Genomic DNA, 24,038 nt, shown 5'->3' with positions numbered 1-24,038 from the left:
CCCTGTACCACTGTGTCCATCAGAACTCTGACATTTGCGGATTCCTTTATCTAATAGTAGAGCTCATTTTGGCTCTGAACGGGGCAATGGCAACTCTTCACCATTTGGTCTCCTGGACAACACCATCTTAAGGCTGTTCCTTTACATGGCTGCTCCGGTTTTTTCCAGTTTAAGGAAATCTCACCACGTCTCCCTAACAGTGTCTTCTCTGGTTTCCAGTGCTGCACTGTTTATTTGTAGATAGAATGCAGTTGCCCTACAAGTAATTACACTTCATTATGTTTTATGGTATTTATTGGTGAAGTTCTATTACACATTCAGTAATTATTATTTATTTGAAAAGGCTAGAGCAGCGATGTACCGTCCAAACAATAGCCTGCATCACATATTTGATGAAGTATGCACTTTACTTTCTTTAGTAGCATGTTGCTTAATTGCAGATACTGGCATGATCTGACCAGTAGACATTCCAGACCATAACACATAGATAAAAGACATTGTCATTTACAATGCTAATAACTCTAATCTCGCAAATGTGAGACCTATTGCATTGCAAATGCTTGTTAACAGATGGTGTTTTGGATCCCCTTGTCTATGATGCCACCATAGCAGTGGCTGTACAAAAGAGAATATCGAGCTTAATAACCAGTATTTAGGAACAGAAGAACCAACCCACACTATATTATGAGTGTGTAGTTCTATCAGTCTGCTGAGATCAGTTATATTAGGCCTACATTTCAAACATAAGAGTAGTCAACCTCCTTGATTGTAGACATAGATCACCAATATTCCCCCTCCATGGAGGCAGCAGGGCCCAGGTCTTGGGCGAGGTCGACGAGAAAGAAAGTCCACTGTAACACACATACCCGACTTCGGCGGCACTGCAAGTGCACACAGGCCCATGGCCGCAGTGAGAGGTTACAGCGCTCTTAGTCGCTCCGGGGAAAGCGGTGACTCGAGTGCCAGCAGCTCTGCAGCCCGCTGCCTCCTGATAAGGAAGCTTTTGTTTCTGAGAGCTCCAAAGGTTCACCGGTCCCAAGTAAAGCATCCGCATAAAACTCCCACACCAGGCTCACACCTTTATTTCATTTAAACCATTCACCGACGCTGAAAACCTAAACCTATTTTTTTTTTTGTAGGAAAAAAAAAAGCATGTAATTTAGGTTGGCACAGATTGCTGTGGGGTCACAACGCCGACCTTGTGGTCTTCCCTGCACCCACTAATCTTCTGCAGCCTGTACACGGCACGGCAGCTCAACAAACAGACCTGACATCAGTTCCTTCGGGAGGACTTGTTTTGGTCCAAAGCACATGCGTTTTACTTCAAAAGTTCACAAATCTGAAAAATTGTGAGATATAATACTATGACCTCGACACAAAGACCCATCAGCCTGTTAAAAGAATCTGAAAATACACCTCAAATGGGGGTGGGGGTGATATTTGGTGTGCCGACCTTGGAATTGGAGAACTATGTTTAAGTCTCAGCGACTGCTCAACGTCCTGTGATTTGGGGCAAATCATATTTTCTCCCCGTGCAGTACAAAAAAGATGAACGTGTTCTTATGCAGTATAACTGGTGATCACGTAAAGCGCTCCAATACCTTGGGGACGAGAACATGCTATGTAAAATAGCAAAAACACAGCCCAAAAATAGTTGCTACACACAGTGTAACCAAAGAATGAGACGTCCCCATTGAGATGCCTATCAGTGACCTGAGCGTGCTGTCGAAAAGAAACAGTCACACTCCCTTTCCGCCTTCACATTGCCACTTCTAGTAATGATCTTTCATTAGTTTATCCCATTCAGTGCCTAATCAGTTCAGTCGGTATAAACTTTTATTCGGCCAAAGACCATAAAACAAACAACAAATAATCATAAAATAGAGCGTAGCAAAAACAAACCTAAAAACATACATTACAAAATACGATTAAGCATGTTCAGATCACGGTTTGGCACATACCTGTAGCTTCCCTGATCCTAATGAAGGAGTGAATAAAACCAATTCGGGCAAACCAAGCAGATTCAGTTATCAAGCGCTGTAAGAGCTTATGGCTTTGTTTAGCCAATTTACAATCATATGAGTATAAAATAGGGCGTAGGACTTACTTCCTAGGAGTAGTATAAAATCTACAAAATACATAACATGCATACAAGATTGCTGACTGCTGCCATTACAAGGGCAGCAAGGTAGGGATGAAAACCAACTTCCCTGTTGGGGGAATGCAACCAGAAAAATGAACAATATTTGGCCTACATCGTGTTAGTTAATAAGGTAGAATCGGTGCTCTGAATTAAGAATCCAGGCCAAATACGGTGCAGCCCATTCCAGGAAGTAATCTCCATGTGAGGACATCCCTGAGATTTATTTGTCCTCCTTGCTTTACTACAATAAAGAAAAAGGGCAGAAATTAATGTCTTTGTGTTTCTGTCAATTAAGCTGGGGGAATGAAAAAAGTGGGGCACACCAATGTCTAAAAAGGAATTTTAATATACGCTAACCAGGCGAAGTTATTGCCATGGTCAAGGTTGATACAGTCAGCAAAGACACAGCAGGAAAAATTGGCTAGGGAGAGCTCCAAATTTTAATCCAAAGTAAAAGGGGTGCCAGTTTAATTGCATCCTCTATATAGGGGAGGATGACCTCAGTATGAGTAATGAATTTTGCAGTACTTCTAGGAACTGCCAACAATCTAGGAAGACATTTATTTTCAACCGATTGTAAGTGGTGAGAATTCTCATATCCCCAAACACCCGCTCCATAAATACGCAGGGAAAGGCACGTTGCCTTATACAGGGAAATTAAATCATTTATTAGCTGCTATTTAAGTTTCCTGGCAAACAAAAAGATTGCGACAATCATGTTTTCCATTCTAAGCCTACGCTGAGACAGTAACTTGTCCCAATTAAAATGTACATCCAATAAAATACCAAAATAATTAAAATTTGGAACTTTCATGATAGGAATCACAACAATAGTGAACCTGCATGAGCAAGTACTCTTTGGCCCACAAGTCATGATGAACGATTTTTTATAAGTAACCTTTAACTTCAAATCAGCCATAAAATCATTACAATAATTTCATAAAAGTTGCATCCCATCGGCATTGTTCTTCATACAAGAGTACTGGCACTGGCTGGTCGCCAATTCCGGTCAAAACCTTTCCTTTAGTCTGTAGGGTCTGGTCCAGGGAGGTAATATAGACAAGAAATAAAAAGGAGCTAGGATGCACCCCTATCTCACCCACTTAAAGGTAGGTGTACACTCCTCAGCAGGACTGTACTACTCCTGGGCCACTGTATCCCAGTGCAGATGTTTTAGAAGTTCAATCAAAGTTGTTTCTACCCCCGCCTCAGCCATAAGAGTCCACAACCTGCCCCAGTCCATGGTGTTGAAAGTTCAAGAGAGGTCTATAAAGGCCAATTGCAGGCCAACATACCTCACCGTGATCATGAGCAAATTGAGGGTCTGTTCTACCATCCCCCTCCTTTCCGAAAGCCAAACTGTACCTCTGACCAAAAGCCTCCTTCTTCTACCCAGTGCTCTTCTAAACATACAAAAGATTTTGGCAGAGGAATCAAATAGTGAGATTGGATGGTAGCATGTTGGATTACCTCTGTCTCCCGTTTTTAAATACAGGGACTATGGTAGAGCACCTTCAGGAATTCGGTAAGTCCATCTGGAGCAGAGACTGGAACACGTTTGTCAGTAATGGGGCCCAGAATGGTAAATTGTGTCTAAAGTGGTCAATTGGACTTCATCCGGCACAGGGTCTTTACCAGCAGAACTATTTAAAATGGCAAGAATGAACTCGGACATGTCCACGGAAAGCAAAGGGGGATTACTTCCACTTTCTGGAGCAGTGGGAGGATTATCAGAACTTGAGGTAGTTCGTGAGGGGCTCCGGTTAAGAGGAGTTTTAGGCATATCATTGAAGATAGCTGAGAAATGGAGCAGCCAATCATTTGAAGAAACATGGCAGGAAATTACTGAGTTCTTACCATCTGCGTAGTAGGGGTGATTGACCACATTCCAAAAAAGCTTTGGAATCTCTATTTGGGGTGGCTAAGTGTAAATCCTCCCAGGCCCCCCTCTCTAATTTCACACCTCCTAAATTCAAGAGTCAATTTATAGTCCCTCCTGGCATGCCTAATATCATCTGTGTTTCTGGGGACAGCTTTAATTACAGATTTAGATTTTTAATGCAGCTGAACAGGTCTTATTAAACTAGCGATGTGCGGGGGATCAGAGGTTAGTCTTAACAGGCATCAAGCGATACAAAACATTACAAAGATCGTTGAAACAGCCCAGCACCCATGTCTTCTACCATTTACCAGATTAGCAAAAAGCTTGTCCAAATTGATGTTTCTCCATTTAGACGTAACCCCTTATTTTTGCCATGATGTATATCTAAAGAAGGAGAAGAAGGGCTAGACGATTTGGTAACAGTATTAGGCACGAGACACAAATAGTAACAGATCGCTAAGCACATGGGTCAAAACGTGTGAATCTGTCATTAGAGGAGCTATGTAAGATGAGAACAGGATGAAGTTGATAGTAGACTCATCTCCTCTTCCTGTAAAAGTAGCATGAAATGTAGTTGGGGGACCAAGAAGGTAGGCCCTGCCCAGACTTTTACAGCCGTGGAGGAGCGCAGACTGGTCCGCTCTTGGCCTGGTCTTCGCCCGGGTACGCCCCTGGGTGCAACTGGTGCAGCTGTCTGCACGAGATGCTTTATAGTGCGGTAGATGTTAGTGGCTGACCTCCAAGATGAGCTGATGCATGGGGAATGAAGTCCGACCTCCGGTAAAGTGTTGAGTGCACAGGTGCTGTGATTGGCAACAATTTCCAGGGCCGCGGTCTGCAGGAGGCACTTTACAGCATGGTAGATGTCAGTGCAGAATCAAAATGCATTGTTTAGCTGAGGATATGTTTTTCTATTTGATTATATAAATATAAAATATCAATATATAAACATGTAGTCAGCTGTTAGCTTGAAAAAAATGTCCAACTACTGTGCTTTAAAAGTTATGAAATGTCAGTATATAATGGGACATTTGTTCTAAATTGCATAATTTTTCAATAAACAACAGAGTGGAGGAGAAACGTCCAAACCCCTCTTGCACTGGGGGCTTGTCTGACAAATTCTGGTTCCCAATCTGGCCTTATATGCAGAGCACCACCAGGTTCTGCTTCTGAATAGAGTGAATTGAGAATGAGAGAAGAAAGAAGATTCACTGATTCAGGCATGTAAATCTATGAAATACTCTAATACTGGAGAATTGTAGATACAATAAGGTAACATTTCTTTAATCAAACTGTCTGCCAAAGGCTAACAAAACTCTTTCAGGAAGTCTCAGCAGTGTGACTATGGTACTCTTTCCGAACATCTTTCTTTAAAACATGGAGAACAAGCACATTTAATGCTTTTCCAAAGCTCTCCAAGCTACTCTTTCTGATGGAAGGCATGGCCAGGCCAGGAGGCATTCCTGAGCGCACTGCACCTGGTGGATGTTTCTATTTTGTTTTTAATTCCGAGGCTAGGAACTTATAGACTATTCTATAAGAAAAGGAGGCAGTGCTGCATACTTACAGCATTATATACTACATTCAGTCTGTCTTATAGACATGAAGCATTTGCTGTCTCCCCACATGTCTTGCTCCAGAAGGAAATCTTTTGCTGGTGGGACTCCAAATTACTGAATAATCTGTGTAATAGTTGCTCCCCATTGTGTATTCAGAGGCTTTAACATAAATTAAGTATATTCTCTATTGCAGGTTGTACGTTCACTCTGCAGTATCCAATTGGAAGAAATGCCTTCATTCCATAAAACTAAAGGATTCTGTGCTCAGCCTCGTGTAAGTATCTGTCAATGGACCCTTTTTTTTTTCTTCAGGAAATTTTTCATTGTCCTTGTCTTCAGAGTTCGCACCTACCTCAGCGGGCTTCTCTACTTACAGTTCCTTTTACTCTGCATGACGCTGCCTGGTTTTGCTAGTCAGGACCGCTCTCCTTTCTGCATTGTATTCTGCCCGGTGAAAGCTCTGTACACTTCTCGTTTTGCTCCTTCTTGCATATTCTCTATCCTCAGCTACGTGGCCTCATACATATTAAACACAGTTTCCCTGTCCTCCTGTCAGCGTTACTCAGACGTTGACCCTAATCATCAATCGTTTGAAGGTATTATTTATGTCTTTGTTTGGCTTATTGTTCTACCTGTACAACAAAGGAAGCAATGGCAATACTTACAAAGGGACAATACCGTCACTTTAACTAGCAACAGGTACTCTGAAATAATGAAAACCGACTCTCATATCTCAAATTCAAGCACTGTTCTTAGAAAATCAGTGAGGGATGATAATCATTGTGCAACTCCGAATTCCAATCCCTGTGCGAGCTCTTATCTGCACAAGGATCAGAATTCATCTCCAGGTTCAAAAGGCCTAAAATATTATCTGCTTCAACACCACAAAAACACTGCAGCTGAATTGGCCCCAGATTGAAACGACGAGTATTCACTGTGCATACAGGTCCTTTCAGCTGTGCTTTTTTCCCCCTGTGTTTTAGGCACGTGAAAGGGCGAGTACTTGTGGCTCTAGCAGATGGAACATTAGCCATATTTCATCGTGGAGAAGGTAAGGATCTAATTCCAGTGAGTGTGGCTATGTCAGATCCATGTATGTGTATGGTGTTAGATGGAAAATAGTTTGATGTCATTTAGTATGTGTGGCAAGGGCTATATGGCCTATCAGTGACTGCACATAATAGGGTCTTCAGCGGGGTTGTATGATGGAACAACGCATTCTGTTGTAATGCATGCCATTACCACGCATGTGTTACAACGAGAATGTTATAACCACTCATAACATTTACCATGCATGTCCTTACAACAAATTACGTTGTAAAAGCATGTATGTGTTAAAGGCATATTCGTGGTAAAGGGTTTCCGTGACCCCTGCCCTGAGCTCTAAACGTGCTCCCTGATGTGACCTCCTCACCGGTCCTCAGCCCTTCTAAAAACGACCTGACCCCTACCTTAAGCCTCAAAAGCAGATCCCAGCGCAACACTGCTCCTGGCCCCCACCCTTCTAAAAACGACCCTGCCCTAAGCCCTAAACTGAACCCCTGCGTTACCCCTCCTGGCCCCACCCCTTCTAAAAACTATCCGACCCCTGCCCTAAGACCTAAAACCAGACCCCAGCATGACCCCAGCCCTTCTAAAAAATACCCACTCCCTGTCCTGAACTCTAAAACAGTCCCCCCTACCTGAGCCCTAAAACCTTCCCCCTTTGCTCCAAACTCGAAAACTGTCCCCGCACTTTGCACCCCCAGCTCTAAAACCGCCCCAAGCCTGAAAACCGTCCCTGCCCCGTCCTAAAACTGTAGCCCCCTACTCCAAGCCCTAAAATCATCCTGCCCCCCGCCCCAAGTACGAAGACCATCCCCCACCATAAAACCGTACCCCTGCTCCAAGCCCTAAAACCATCCCGCCCCTCCCTAAAACCGAATCTCCCCATCCACCTGCCAAGCCCTCAAATAGTAACCCCTCACCCCCAATTACCCTTACTTCCCTCTTTAAGATGAAGAGCTATATCCTCTGAGGTACAGTGCAGGTCGTTTTAAGAAACGGAGGGATCTCTCCATTCCCTCTAACAACATTAATAACCTTTACTATCATTACCACGCATAGCCCTTACCATGCATACCATTACAAGATACTTCGTTGTAATGATATGCGTGGTAAAAGGCTATTCGTGGTATGGACGCATGCGTTGTAACATCTGCATGATAAAGGCTATTCTGGGAAAAAGCCGCGTTATAATGGCTGTTTCCCCTTCAGCGGTATTGGCTGACCAAGGATGTGCACATGGCAGAGGGTCATTCTTAGTCACTGATTTATCTTTAGGATGTGAACTAAAAGTGCATTGCACATTTCAAGTCATGTTCGTGCTCTCTGCTGTAGAGAAACTGTTGGATTTTCATCCTCAGGAAAAAGGTACTGAACAATATAAAAATGTAGGTCAGCATCTGTGGTTGTGGGTAGACTCCATTGATATCAATGGTTGAGTGTGGGTGCCCTTCAAACGTGTTGTACAGGACTAATTGGTTGATTGAGTACCTTTCTTTTCTTTATTTTTGTGAAAGGAATCTCTCAGTTCCGTCAGTCATGACTGGCACAGATTAGCAGTGCAGATGAACAATGTAGGAAGTTTAACAATCACTGGCAAATCCCGTAAGTCTCAGCCATGAGAAGTATTGGCTTGGGCAAAGATTTTTCTTTCTTAGATAGCCGCCACAGATCTGTGAGGAGCTACGATTGTCATCTTACAACAAGTTTGTAAACACAATGTAATAAAAGGTGGCTGCCAAGGATGCACTTGCATTCACAGTGACCATCTTTAAATGCATTTTTTGGGGATTTTAATGAGTGTAAAAATGCAGTTCAAGAATGACCCCCATTGACATAGTTGTATACATGGCTGAAATCTTTGAATGCATTTTGTTTCCTTTTACAATTGCTGTTCAAAGATGTCCGTTTTGAATGCATGTAAATCTGTAGGAGCCATATTTGAATTGACTTCTTTTTTTTAAATAAAAGAATACTCAATATTTAGTGCTTGTACCTTTGATACTTTGAAGTACCATGTCAAGCAGTCCTATTCAGAAATTAGCACTGCTGAGTTAGAAGTGTGTAACCCTGTACTTACCAATGAGGCTACTAGACTTTCTACAGCAAAAATGACGTGTGGGGTTTTTACAGTCAGGACATGTAAAAACACGTTCTACTTTTTGATATACAGCACCCACCCTTAGGGCTTGTTAGGCCTGCCTTAGAGGTGACTCATATATATATATATATTAAAGAGAAAGGTTAGGCTTTGCCATTATTTTAATTGGCAACGTTGAGTTAGTAGTGTGGAAACTGCTCTGCAAGCCTGCAATGGCTGTCTTGGTGTCACGTTTTGCATTGTCACACTCGTGGTGGCAGAACCTGTACTGCAGTTCATGAGGGACACTTAACTTAAAGGCCCAGGGTACATCTAATGCCATATACTAAGGGCTTACAAGTAAGTTAACTTATGGCAAGTGTGGGTGAGTCAATTAGACATATATTTTTTAAGGGGTCAAAACACTGCCAGTGAGGCCTGTTTGGCAGGACTCAGTGCATTTACAGTCGAAAAACCAGCTGCATCAGTCCAAAGTTACCAAAAAGTGGGGCAAATGTGAGGGTGAACCCTACAAAAAGCTGTTTCTTTACAATCCCCCTCTCATTGGGAATAAGCCATCTATCCACATCTCCATTCCTGTGCTCTTATTAGTGGAGTTATGTCTACCCTGGACTGCTGTATTAAGCAACAATAGAGTACAGTCACCTTCATCCCCCCTGAGCCATGTGTAAGTATGCATTGGAGGACGGAGTGCATAGGGAATTCAGCCCTCCTTCAGCCCCATATCTCCCTCACCCATCTAGAAACGGTGCTGGGCATGAGGAACTGTTGTCAGTAATTGTGAGGCTTGATATAGCTCAACAACTCTCAGTTTCACCAGCTTTCAGAGAGATTTTCCAACACTGTCACACCAGCCCTTTCAAGCAGGCCCTGACATAGCTGCTCCCAGGCTCTTCAGTCCAGGATAAAACCATGGCGGTAGTACCAGTGAGTGCCACCCCAGGTTTATCTAAGAATAGCAGCTAAGCCATCCCAAAGCCACTCATCCAACATGCAACACATTGTAGCTAAGCAACTCAATCATAAAGGTTATAGTCCGGTGCCAACAACACCCCCCCACCCCTCCAGTGTTAGGATCTGTAACTTGCCCAGGGCCACCCTGCTGTTCTTGTGTCCTCAGATTAAGTCCAACAACAACCTATTGAGATCCTTGAAAATACAACTATGCAGTACTATTGGTACGGTAGAGAAGAAGGAAAGATGGGGTAGGAGAATCATTTTTGACAAGACCAGTCTACTCATCTCTGACAGGGGCACTTTCGCACAAACTCTGACAGTCTCCCTGGTGAAGATCAGCATTCTCCTCACATTGCTCTTGATTGTGTCTCCCTCTTCGTAAAATACCCAAATGCCCAAATATGGTCTCTTGATCCAGCTTAGAGAGAGCACTGGTATTTCATCTTCAGGGGTCTGCTCTATTGCCCTGAGGGGAAGATACATGATTTGTCTGTGATAACAAGGATGCCAAACTGATTTCTGAATTTCCTCAGGTGTTCTATGGCCACTGTGAGGTCATCAGGCAGATTGCAGAGATAGATCTGGACTTCACCAGCGTAGGGAGAAAGGGTGTGAGTGTGACCCTGTATAATTATTCCCCTGTGACATTCCCTACCCTAGACACTAGCTGCCATAGGCTCCATTACCAGTGCAAATAAGAAAGGGGACAAATGACACCCAGACTCGTACTGCGCTCAGTGCTTAATTTGTACTGGTGTTTTCCAGTGCTCAGCACGCCACATATTTGTATTCACTGGCACATATGTATGTGAAACCACTACATGGTGGCACTGTGTGTGTATTTTTAGGCAACGTACATTAGTGAAGCATTAAATCTATTTAATATATGCAAAAAAATGATAAAACTTAAACCTGCAGTTTAAAATGACATTGGTTATGCCAGCTGCAGTGGATGAGTGATTTCTACCTTGGGCCTTGGCTTTTAAATTTTTTACAAATGAAGCACTGACTGTGGTGGTCAGCGTGCACCCTTGCCATAAGGGCCATGTACAACAACCAAACCCAACCTCTGAAGACATCAACAGATACCTCATACATAATCATCACATAACTCAGAAAAGCTACCCACCACATTAGAAAGAACAAATAGAATATCGACCTTAAATATCAAAAACATTATATCATTAGCATAAAAAGTAATCTTTACATGTTTCTCACCATAATTCCAGTTGTATATGTCCGTGTTCTATCTGATTCTGGTGAGAAAAGGTTCCAAATCTAAAATAAACCATAAAAGCGACAAAAGCCTCTGGTGGATTGGTGAACTCTGTTTAGCGATTTGTCTTATATCTATTGGCAAAAGAAAATAATCAGAAATAAGTCAATTATAAAGATTCCAGGTTTAGGAGAAGTATATAGTAACAAAATTAGTTTAATCAGTTTGGGACATAAACACAAACCACTTCAACAAATTATAAATAAAATCCTAACCCATCCTATCAAAACCTTTCTCTGCATTCTGCAAAGAATACATGATTTTTATGCTTTTCTTATAACATTTAAGAGGACTCTAGTGTTGTCTGAAGAAAGATTGCTCAATAGTGCATATCCAGTAAGTTTAGGTAATAAGGGGTATAAACGAAGAACTAAATTCTTCACACAGGTCCTATAGGTAATATTAACAAAATAAATGGGTATATAGCTCTTACAAAATTTTGGGTCTTTTTTGGATATCAGGCATAATGCTTCTTGAAAGGTTCCTTGAGGAGATGATGAAATGAAAAATAGTCAAAGTAATTTAGGAACAAAATATTGAAGAAATTAGAGATCAATTCATCTGAGAAATCGCCTGAATCCAGGGCCCAACCTAATTTCAAAAAGTTGGTGGCTTTAATTCTTTTCTAAGGATGAAGTCACTGTCAGACGATTCCGGTCTCTCAGTCATTTCTAGATATTTTAGTATGTTAATTAATAAAAGGGTGTTTTTTTAGGGTAAACAGCTACTTAAAAAGCACTGCAAGTGATTTGAACAGATACGTTGTAGGAAGAACTGAATGCAAAAATGTAATTTGTGAAATCTTAAATTTTTGAATTAAACGATGAATCCTCTAACAATGATTTATTGAATCTTTATCTATTAGATTTATCCTGAAATGAAATTAGATTGAAGTCTGTAATAACTCTTGCATGATCAGCGATTAGAATAGCTCCAATCTCTACATTTTAACAATGTCTAATGCAAATGTTTGCTTATAAAAATGTAATTGGTTCAGGACTGTGATGTGTACTGGAGAGAAGAAAGTATATTATTTTACACATTACCCATTAGATATAGTAATAGGTATTTTGTATACTAGTGGTTCTAAAACAATCCATCTTTGTTTATCATCTTTACATTGATATTTAATGTAGACATCAATGTTCTTGCCAATGTGAATAACAAAACAATTATTTTTCTTTAAAGTAGGGGAGTCAAAAATATAACCCACCCATCCTCTTGTCAAATTAAATTCTTTGTCCTCTGATAGATGTGTTTCCTGCACCACTGCAATGTCAGTCTTAATTCTGTGCAGATGAGAAAGAACTTTATTAGGTTAGGTATCTTCAACCTACACGGGTCATCATGCGTACCATTCCATACTGGTATGTAACCATCAAGTGTTAGGGTGTATGAAGCCAAATCTAGCATTGAGAGCCCTAAGCCCTGGTCTTATGTCTAAGAAACGTTTCCCCATCTAAGTCACTTTGGCCACAGCCTCTGTGAAGAAGATCTTGTAGGACCAATAGAGATGTTTACTTGACTTAGCTACCTGAATAACATTTAACAAGTTTGAGTATTTCAGAAATAAAATGACTACACCTCTGGGTCTGGTAGAATATTTTGGGCCTAGTTTGTTGAAGTATGTAGATTGCGTATTTTAAGAATGAATAATTTAAATAAAGTGGTAGGATCATGGTCCGAGAGTCCTCTGATTTATATTCTTCAGGCCTACAGTGTGACTTTTAAAAGCAACAACTTCGTTTTGCAAACCTTCCAATTTTCTAAGAATATCTTGAACAACACTGATGTTTTGTTCCACTACTGTGACCCTTTTAAATGCACATGAGCATTTGGCATTCAGCCGTTGTAGCCCTTGCTTTGTTTCTTTCATGTAGGGCTGCAGGGCCCTTATTTCTTCCAGGAGGAGTTCCATAGAAATAGAAAGAACAGTTTTGACAGTTAACGGTTGATCCTTCTTGGGTCCCATATTCTACATTTGAGTGTAGGGAGGTTTCTTTAGAAGAATTTGTGATTAGCATATCTTGGTTTAGGAAGAAAGAGTCATTGATTGTATCCAGGTTAAAAGTAACATCTTCAGTCAAAAGGATATTGCTATGGTTGGTAGCTTTATCTGGTAGTATTAGTTTTCTTGCTTTCCATTTGGAGGCACCAGCAGATAGGCATTTTTTTGCTTGAGTGTGAATTTTAATGACAATTGTTGGGTCCCAACAAATAAAACGTTAGAAGTGTGGTATTGGCTAAACATGCAAAGAAGAAGAGAACGTTTGACATTCTACTTCTGGAGCTAAATTCCAAAGCTTCACCTGCACCAGCGAATGCCTCCACCTGAGTGTGGAACAGCCTGGATGACCATAATCACAGAATCATCAGCACAGCCCAGGTCACAAGCACTGCCTTCAGCACACAGGGCAAGGCAAACAACAAAATACTGGCTGAGTATGCACAGTCTTCCTCTGACTGCTGGCAGTCTCTAATAGTCCTTTGACACAGATGTGAAAGTGTGAACTTCACCTGAAGCTTTGGGTTTAGCATCGTGACTTTATGGCAAACTAGTGAAAAAGCACAAACAAATTAATCTTTTCACAATTGCTCACTAGATGGATAATCTTTCCAATGAATCAAAAAATGAAGACAAACTCTGAAAATCAGAGTATCCCAAATATTTTGAAACTTCATATTCTGCCTGTCACGTACCATAATTGGTGGAGTGGCATTTCAGAAGGAAGCTGGTAATAGGGGCATGGGCTACAAGACTTCATTTGAGATGGATAAAAGAATAATTCTTCCAAGTGCAAGGCAATTTCAGCTGAAAGGCCACAGATTTGAAAAGATGAATGATACCAAATGGGCCAAGAATATTAGTCAAAATTTTGCAGTATATGAAACAGAGGAAAATGGGAAAAAATCCAGACCTTAACATTAGGAACAAAAAGACAGGAGCTACATCTCGACTTTCCAGCATGTTCCATCATCTTTGACCTTTGAGCTGCGTAAACTTCCATTAAAAAAATGTTTGTTCTGTTCCTAAGGTCCTACATAGTGCCTTCCAAAACAATGACTCATTCTTGGATGTGATTCTTAGAGGCAGAATCCTGATTAGTAAAACATTTCACAAACACCACTGACCAACGATGAAGAGGTATTGATGACTTTCCCTTCTACTGATCTTAAATTAATCAGTACCAGGAAATTATTATTTTCGGCATTGTTTATAGATCATATGACAATACAAAGCCAAGTCCTTCACCAGCATTCCTTTAAGTGAGTTGGGTAAATTAAATACGCTTAGAAATGCTTTCCTTCTTGCAGAAAATCACACAAAGATTCATGAGCAGAATACTGCAAAAAAAGAGGTTCCAAACTCTTCTTGAAGGCATGCATAAAGGCATCTTAGATTATCAGAGAGACATCTGAATTTACCAGATGGGTAGCCCATGCCACAATACAATTGTTCCACCTTAGCAAACAATAAGGTAATCCACCTTCACTCACTCCTAAATTGAGTGGGCGAAAAGCAAAGTGCAGCTTCAGACAATCCAGAAATGTTCTTAACTTCATAGAATCCCCAGAGAAACATTAAGCAGCTAAAGGAATAACTGGGATGTCTGTATACCTAGAAACCAATGTCGGTTTTAATGCTGAATTCACAAGGCATAATTGTAACTCTCATGCCAGGTCCTGAAAGGGATCTATAGTGTGAGTAATTGAAAGGAGTCTTTGGCTCCCGATCTGTCAAGGACTAGATACAGCAAAGTTCTGGTTAGAACATTTCTTGATTGCCAGACAAAGGAGCAATTTTTCCCAGTAGCCATAGTATCACAATGCAACCCAAGCAGAAAGTGTTGGGTGTATCCTTAAAAGGGTGAGAGTTAAAAGAAAAAACACACTTCATTACATTCTGATAGTTCTTGACTGAATATGGAGACCTATGTTAAAGTTGATTAGCCTGGCACCAATCTCTCCTTGATACTAGGAAGAAATGGCCATTCCAAATTAACTACAAGATAAATCTATTAAGAACCCAGCTGCAAGAAGGAAAAATCAACGGAAATAGGAAACACGTGGGCGAAGAACACAATGAAAAATTGGGAACAGATCCATTACAAAGCATCTTCCTCTCCTGAGTATCTCCTTTATGTATGATTGAAATAGAAAATTACATCACTGAAAAGACTCGTGCTTCAGCTTGGAATAGAAACCTCTAATGGAGTTCTTGGGGCAAGCCACCATCTTGGGAAGTGTATTTCATCAGCTTGACCACACCTCTTCTTTCAGAAACCTGGCATTGGCTAAATTGGCAAAGTCCATCAAGTTTGATATCCTTCGTCTGCCACCGGATTCCGCAGCTTCATGACTTCTTGTGCTGACTAGTGCCTCCAAATGATAGTGAACACTTGTTGGGATGACTGCTATCACAGAATCTTTAGCACAGCCCACACAACGAGGAAGGCCAGCTACACAGTGGATGCAGCATCTAGCAACGGCCTTATCAGTGTGCAATGTGTGTAGATTTCCTCAGAGTGTGGACAGCCTCTGTTAAGCCCTGGGCACAGATGAAACAGATTAGCAGGTTTATTGTTTGTATTGATTTAGTTGCAAGTGGATTGTGGCAAATCTGGTTGCCTGACCATCCTCTATACCAAAAGTGCAAAGTTAAAGGACCTGTGTTCTCCCTCTCTGTACAACAGGAAACTAAATCTATTAACTTATACAATGTGACATTTTTGTACAGAGAGAAGGTACATTAATTCTGAGCATTTCATAAATATAAGAAACTCAGCAAGGGATAACAAAGAAGTGCAAGGGCCCAAATATTCTCTTAGACACCTTTCACTGGTGCTGCTGAGTGCTGGGTTTGGTTAATGCTGAGGCATTCTACACTTTCTGTCTTACTTAGAGTTATTTTTCAAACCTGATTGCTCTGATTGTCTTCCTAACTTTCTCATCACTCTTTTTTTCTTCTTTTTTCTATGGTTCAAAGTTGGATAATGAAAAATATAATCTGATCCTTAAAAATGAGTGCACCTGGCCAGCATTCCGAACTGCCTGCACAAATTAGAAATTGGCTTCTACATATACAGACAGGCAGGCACACAACTGTTATCCTGTTGTGACAGCTAAAGTTTGTTTTCAAAAGTACATGCTCATCTGCTTTAATACATCTGTGTTCACTCCAAGATGGATACCTTTGTACTGTAACACAAACTATTTCATTGCACACCTATTGGAAGTCATCAGTGTTTATATTATAATAACAATAACACTAATAACGTTTTTTATATAGTGCTTAATAGTGCAGATCTTGACATTCCTAAGTACTGTAAATAACACACAATACTTTTTAATAGTTCTTAATTTATCGACCTCAGTGCTGTGCTCCTAGTTGTGCACTGTAAATGCATTATGTCTTCTGATGGATACTTTGACCTGGAGAGTCCTAACCTCTTGAATCACCTTCAGGTGCCAGATTCAAACCAGAAACTTGAAAAAGCTTGTCTGTGTTGATAGATTGTGCCACAGTTCTGTGTTGGCCCTGGGATCCACTCCTGGATGCAATATCACACAGTTTTACACATGGCCACTGCAGCCCACGAACGTCAGTCCATTTTTTCTCTCTCTGACCCAAGCCTTGTGCGCACCGAACCATCAAGGGGTGTGAGGCCAAAGTCTTCATAGCATAGGCTTATGTTGGCACGGCACCCCTATAGAGGACTTAGGTCCCTCTCCAAATTCTGCTCCAGTTTGCCTTTGACTAGCAAGCCCTGGAAGAGGGTCACTGACAAGTACTAGTCCTCTAGGAAGCCCAGGAAGCATCTTATAAGGAATTTTTTGGCTTTTTGATGTTGCTCCTGCTCAAGGAGCAGGTCTTTCATTTGAAGCCACATTGTCCATACCTGTTCTTGGGGTCAGTGTCATTCTCATTCTGGAACCAGAACCTTCTGCACCTTTCCCTGAGTTTCCAGGACCTAGCACTGACCCTGCACAGTTTATAGCTTTCACACATGGATGCAGACCCTCTTCCTCCCTATCCGGCCTCCCTCTATTGCGCTTGTGGACTCCAAGAAGGTGCTAGGGGTCCTAAAAGACTTCTGCTAATGGCTCTGTCACTGGTTGACTTAGTTTGTCTTCATCCTAATGCTGCTTCTGTGCTAACTGATCCTCCTCCTTCACCAAGAGCCTTCCGAAAGCCCCACCATTAGTGACATCTAGGAGGCTGCCTAATGCTGACTTCAGATCTGTTACAAGTCATAGCAAAGTTTCCAAAGATGAAGGCCATTTTAGTCAGGACTCAAACCAAAGAACGACAGTTGATGGAGGAGCAGTCTGCTTACAAACCATTGCATCTTGACAAGTACTATGGCAGGACACAGGGGCTGTTTGGCTCAGATTCAGACCTCATTCAGATGTCAGACACTTTGTACCACAATGACACTGACAACAGTGAGGCAGGCAAACTTCTTCCCCCCAAGTGGGACAAATGCTGGTGACTGTTTGGTCCTGCAGAATGCCAGTGGCCTACATACTTCCCCAGAGGGAGACCTGGAGTGTCCTTTGGGCCCTCCACGAGAGGAGATTGTCTCAGTTGGGCAATGAAGAATTGCTGGAGGCCCTTTTAGCCACATAAAGCAACCGATAGATGCTACCATCACCGACTCCTTGGGACAGAAAATGTTCAACAACTCATTGTCTGGACAGTCTTGTCCTCCAGGCTTCTTCTTTCATTCTACTCCCACTGATAGGTAATTGAAAAGAATCAAAGAGCTGGTTGAGAAAGTCCTCCCTTCAAGAGCCCTACTTGCCTACCAGCTCAGAACTCTCATGCCCTGTGTGTGGTGGTTCAGATGGTCATTACAAACGTCACTAACCATATTCATTACGACTTTCCAGAGGATGTGTGTGATTGGAAAAACATGGCAAAACAGATTCTTTGCTGAGTCCTGAATATAGTGATCTTAGTGGTGCAGTCCATGTGCTGTTCCATTACTGTCTAGGGTCCATTCCTCATACTTTTTGAGGGATGTTCAGGCAAATATTATAAACATGCCATTCACTTTGTAGACAGGCCCTTTGCAAGCTGTAAGCCTTCAAAAAGGCCAGGCTCAATCTCTGCCCTTGGGGCTCACTTCCTTGCTCACCAGTTTTATCAGTAGTACTCAAAGTTAAGGGGATATTTTTGAAGCCTGTCCTTTCAGTGGACCCAGCCCTCGCAGCCAGTGCTTCAGCCCAGTAAACTCCTTTAGAGCTTCTTGTGGCATGGTAGCTCCAAAGCTATCAAGATCAGCAATGCCATAACTCTTCGACCTCCTCCTTGGCATCTCTTGCAGAACCACTGTAATCTGCCCTTGAGGGACCTCTATGGTGATGTGCTATGTAATCTGGCATGCTGGCAGTCCATCACCTAGGACTGTTGAGGCTTCCAAATTGTCAAGCAAGGCTACACCCCTCTCCACTTCCAGGAAATGCTGCTTCCCATTCCCCATCTCCACTGCCGCCTCAAACAAGTATGCATTCACAACAGAAGGTTCTCCCTCTGTTAAGCAAAGGGACAATGGAATTAGTCCCACAGAATGAAAGGAGGCGGTAATATTATTCCAGTTATGTTCCTGTTTCCACAAAAAAAACCTGGCCTCTATCCCATTTTGAACCTCTTCATTCTGCTTTCTTTTCTGCAGATGGAGAAATTCAGAATGGTTTTGCACGCAGAGTTCCTTTTGGCCCTGAAATGGAACACTGTATTCTGTGTTTGCAGGACATGTACTTTCATGTTCGGACCCTGCAGTCTCACAGGAGGTACCTGTATTTCGTAGAAGACTCAACCCACTGCTAGTTCATTGTTCTCCTGTTCAGGCTAATATCTCCCTGAGTCTTTAAAATAGTGATATCAGTTGTCGTAGTGTATCTTTGCAGGTTGGGAATCTTTGTATTTCCATACCTTGATTACTGGCTCCCGAAGGCAGATCACATCAAACAGTGTCACACTACTTACAGGACACAATTACCTTTGGGTTTCTCATCAACCTCCCTAAGACCCACTTTCATCCTGACAAGTGTCTCCTTTTCATCAGGATGGAGCTAGACACTGTGTTCCTCAATGTCTTCCTGCTTCCCCAGCTAGTTGAGGTTATTAAGGTAAGGATCCCGATGTTCCAGTAGTGAGCTCTGCTTCCAGCCTTGAGTCCTTGCCTCTTGAGCCTGCATTCCTCTTGCCTCTTGCCCCATGCTCAATGGAAAATGTGTGCACTTCATTGTTGACTCTGTTTTCTATGTGCCCAACATAGTGTCCTGAGGGATAGTTTTAGTAATTCCCTGGATGCAACTCAAGAGCTGTGGCGGTGGTTGGTGTTGGACCCCCTCACCTCTGGGATACCCTTCTACAACATTCTAGCAGTAGCCATACTGTTTACAGATTCCTTCTCCCTCAGCTGTAGTAGTCACCGCAATGCATTGGAGGTCAGAGGCCTTCCAAATTTATCTGCCCTGGCTCCGGTGACCAACTTGTTCCTCAAATGCAAATACAACAGATGATGGATGGAATGCAGAGCAAATCAAACATTCACCCCCAGTCACCGATCTGGGTTTAATCCATCAGTTTTTTGTTTGCCATGCCTTTCCAGTTTGGACCCAGCCATATGTAAATCAGTCTTGACCCTGTTCCCCATGGGAACAGTCCAGCCTGAACTGCCAGGCCAGGTCTTCCCTGGACTAGAAACAAGCATCATTGGACTGGTTTCAGAATATGACCCTTCATCAGCCAGGCATGCTTGGATCTGGTGGCATAGCAAGCATGGGACCCACGTCTGGGCATACTATTCCCACTTGGGGCAACAAAGGCAAAAACAACAGATGATGGATGGAATGTAGAGCAAATCAAACATTCACCCCCAGTCACAGATCTGAGTTTAATCCATCATTTTATTTGCTAGCCATGCCATTCCAGTTTGGACCCAGCCATATGCAAATCAGTCTTAACCATGTTCCCCATGGGAATAGTCCAGCCCGAACTGCCAGGCCTTCCCCTTCACCAGCCAGCTAGCTTGAATCCACTGGCACAGTGCGCAAGGGACCCACGTCTGGGCATAGCCTTCCTACTTAGGGCAACTTTACCAACACAAAAGAATGTTGGACGGTGTGTTGAAACTTTTCAAATACTCACCCAAGTCACAGAACTGGGTTTAATCAATCGTTCTTTTGCTCACCATGCCACCCCAGTTTGGGCCCAGCCATATGCAAATCAGTCTTGACCCTGTCCTTGCAAAAGAACGATGGATTAAACCCAGATCTGTGACTGGGGGTGAGTGTTTGGAAAGATTTAACACTGTCCAGCATCCTTTTCTGTTGCTCAACTTCTTCCTCAAGGCATTCCTGCCTTCCATTTGTCTACAAGCAGGGTTGTGAAGGCTTTAGCCCTCTCTGCCTCAAGACCAAAGGTCAGAAGCTTTGGTGCTGGGCTCAATATCCCAGGTGTCAGGCCTGTCATGGGCCATCTGGCGGACTCCATGACCATTCAGGCTGCCAATTTCAGTGCCATCTTGCAGATGTCAAAGCTGACTTATAAGAAAAGCATGAGTTTCAATGTGTATATATATTCAACAAGCACAGCTGTGTGGAGTCTTGGTGCCAAGGGGTCCAGGATCTCCATTGTTACAGATACTAGGGAATATATAGTGTTTACTTCAATAGAATAAATAAATACACAGCCAGTCGAGGCAGGTGCCTGGCAAAAAGGCATGTATTAGCAGTTCTTGACCAATCAATTTATTTTATAATGTATTTATTTGTAAAATCTGTAAATCGCTACTGTCACCAAAAATGAGTATGCTGGTGCTAGCGGACACAATGGACTGACCTCTTAGGAGAGACACACAAGCCATGATATGCTCTCTTTGGAAAGAGCCAGGTCTTCAGAGCCTTCCTGAATTGTAATAGCTCTGTTAATGCCCTAAGTGAGTGGGGTAGCTCATTTCATAGCTGAGCAGCCTTGACTGAGAAGGCTCGCCCCCCTTGTCTAGATCTCTGAAAAGAATGGGTGCATACCAAGTTTGCAGTACTGGAGCAAAGATTTACTTGTCAGCGAAAGGCAAGTAACTGTTCAGACCTTTGCAAAGTATTGACAGGAGTGCTATGGAAATTCTCCTTAAGCAACATAGAGGAACTATCTGCATCTGATTGTTTAATGGGCAACAATTGTGATTTTATCGCACTGAGATAATAATACACATTTATATCTTTTCTGCCCTGAAACAACCTGCACGCTCAGCATATTGCTTTTTCTTTTCCAACCAGACCTAACATTAGTGTTCCTATTTGCATATGTATTTGACATTGGTGAATACATACACACTGCTAAATTCTATAAGTTGCACCCTCACTGATGACGAGTGGGGTCTTCAGTCAGAGGTGGTTCAGTCTGTCTTCACCATTTGGGGCAGTCTTCTATTGGATCTCTTTGCAATTCACCTGAGTACTCACTGCCTGCAGTCTTGTGTGCTGTAGTTCCAGCTTCAGGGAGCCCTAGTAGGCATGTCCCATCCTATTATGCATTTCCTCTAATTTCCCCAATTGCTTGGGTTCTGAGGAAGTTTTGTCAGGGCTATGTGCTGACGGTCGTAATCAAACGAAATTGGCTACCGAGGTTTGTGGTACCCTGATAGAGCCTGCTTGCCTCTGCACCTTTCTCTTTTGCTTCAGCTGAGGAGGGCCCTCCTCTAGCAGAGGGAGGGACAAGTCCTGCACCCGAGTCTTCAAAATCTCCACCTTCATCCCTGGAGATTGAGCAGCCAATCTGAGTTCCAACTTCTGAGGTGATGGACTCGATTTTGCCAGTCTTTCTTCCATCTACCAAATTAGCCAGTTCTGTGCGTTAGTCTTGGTTTGCCTCTTTGCACACCAAAGTGGAAATTGCTCCTCTGAAGACACACCTGTGGGATTTGTTGCACTTGTGCTTTCCTTGGCCAGGCAATTCTTTTCTGTGGTCATTGGTAATAGATATTTGTTGGCCCTTTCACCTTTTCTCTGTTTACTAAATCAGCTATCATTGTTTGAGTGTCTAACAGTTTTGCGTTTTCAAAAGGGTTTGATCTATTTGTTTACCAGTTCTCCCTTTGTAATGCTTCAGTGGGATCTTAACTTGGAGCACAGGTTCCTGATGAGTTCACCCTTTGCCCCTGTACACAGTTGTCCTATGAAGCAGCTTACTTCAAAGGCAGATTTAATGCCATGACCTACCTCTCAGCATTGCAGCAAGCTGTAGTTTTGTTTGTTCTTCCTCATTTTGTCTATACTAACAGGTTCCTAGAACCAAGATTCTTTCCAACTGAGTTACCTGGTTTCACATAACTGACTATCTACTCTCCTTCTCAACCCCCAGTGACCCTCACAACGCCCTCAGTTTTTACATTGACAGGACCAGCTTGATCAAGATTGATAATCAGCTTTTCCTTAGCTATGCAGGTTCCAAAAAAGTCAAGGCGATTCAGAAGTGTACAGTTTCCCTCTGGATCTGGCTGTGTATTAAGATTGGCTATGATCTTCAAACGAAAGAACCCCCTGAAGACTTCCTACACCTCTCCCCCCTCCCCTATGGGGAATGCCATGTCCCCTGCACTATCCAGTGGGTATTCTTGTTTTGGATATCTGCTGGACTGGATGAGGGATTTGTTTCACACTTTCACCAGACATAATTTATTTTTCTCTGAAGTCCACAGGGATGGCCATTTTACAAAATCCGAGATGTAGACTTCTTTATTTGGCCACTGCTTCAGGTATTGATTCAAGAGGTGAGAAATAGAGAGTGTGAATTTTCCATCAGAAGAACAAGTTACTTACCTTTTGTAACATCCTTTCTGATGTATACTCTGTCTAAACTGCAAATTCTTGCCACCTCCCTGTTCTGAGGGGTGGACATGGGATTTTTATTAAGGCCCCAAGTTAGTTTTGGTAAACTGCAACTTCTGTGAATGGTGAGGGTCTCTTCACGGCTTCTGTGGTTGTTGAAAAAAAAGAGGGAGGAACTGACATCAGTGAGCTTGGGGGGCACGTTATATGACGCTGGGATGTCATATCTATAGGTGGGTCCTAGAGCCTCAGCCGTGGGGCCACCTATTGGCGCAGGGGAGCTATTTCACGCTTCCAAGAGGTGATTCAAGAGTTGATGGATCTGCAGCTAGAAAAATAATCCACTGGTACGATCATTCCTGAAGGCAGAAAAAGGAATGATGGAGCCACATTACCTTGTTTCGTTGGTATACGTAGAGGAATTATACAAAGGTTTTTGGATAGCCTTCCTAGTTGCACCTGGCCTGAACACAAGAGAGCAGACCTTAGGAATGTTAAAAAATCACGTGACCTGCAATGCTCTTAACAGAAACCAATAAGAATTGTTAGAAGCCAAACAGATTTATACAAATGCCCAACTTACAGAAAATGAAAACATAACACAGTAAACATTAGGAGAGTGGCTTGAAAATTTACCACACTAGGAAGCAACTGAACCAATATTACAATACATGTATTATTTCTCAAAGCATTAAATGGCTCCTTTAACCAGGCCACAAATTAAGTACAGATCATGATATCTAGGCTATGCGCCAAATGTGGTTGTTGCAGGTGTGCATTTTAATGCAATGGAGTATCAGTTGTTAGGTTATGTTGGGATGAATCCCTGGCAGTACTGCTCAATTATCTTAGGCTCCACATAGGCCCAGAATGTGCTCCTAAAATAAGGAAAGCTTGTGACATATTTTCTGTCCTAGATTCTCATGGTCTTACCTACACCCTTGTCTCTTTGTAGATGGCCAGTGGGACTTAAGCAATTACCACCTGATGGACCTGGGCCACACGCACCACTCCATCCGCTGCATGGCAGTGGTATATGACCGTGTCTGGTGTGGTTACAAGAACAAAGTGCACGTTATTCAACCCAAAACAATGCAAATTGAGGTAAGGTGGAAACTAAAAGGTGAGGGGGTCTGGAAGCCTGCCCAGTCGTGGTTTACCACTCTTAAGCCCTGATTACAGGTGGCGAAAACCCTGCAATTTTTCCCTAATTACTTTTGGCTGGTGAAACCTGG

General features: G+C 42.4%; 1 protein-coding gene across 6 annotated transcripts in view; it reads left to right on the top strand.

Moving 5' to 3' along the window:
- The window catches only part of MAPK8IP3 (mitogen-activated protein kinase 8 interacting protein 3), a 729,083-nt gene that overhangs the window by 540,330 nt on the left and 164,715 nt on the right, over positions 1–24,038 (top strand). For all 6 annotated transcript variants that reach the window (XM_069210571.1, XM_069210567.1, XM_069210566.1 and 3 more), the window contains exons 22-24: positions 5,778–5,858; positions 6,568–6,635; positions 23,759–23,907. In XM_069210571.1, the coding sequence (XP_069066672.1) occupies positions 5,778–5,858; positions 6,568–6,635; positions 23,759–23,907 (298 nt within the window). The remainder of the gene's footprint in view (positions 1–5,777; positions 5,859–6,567; positions 6,636–23,758; positions 23,908–24,038) is intronic.

This window comes from Pleurodeles waltl, chromosome 10 (assembly GCF_031143425.1).
Source record: "Pleurodeles waltl isolate 20211129_DDA chromosome 10, aPleWal1.hap1.20221129, whole genome shotgun sequence".
In the NCBI taxonomy this organism is placed as follows: Eukaryota; Metazoa; Chordata; class Amphibia; order Caudata; family Salamandridae; genus Pleurodeles; species Pleurodeles waltl.
This window is presented reverse-complemented; position numbering and strand designations above follow the sequence as displayed.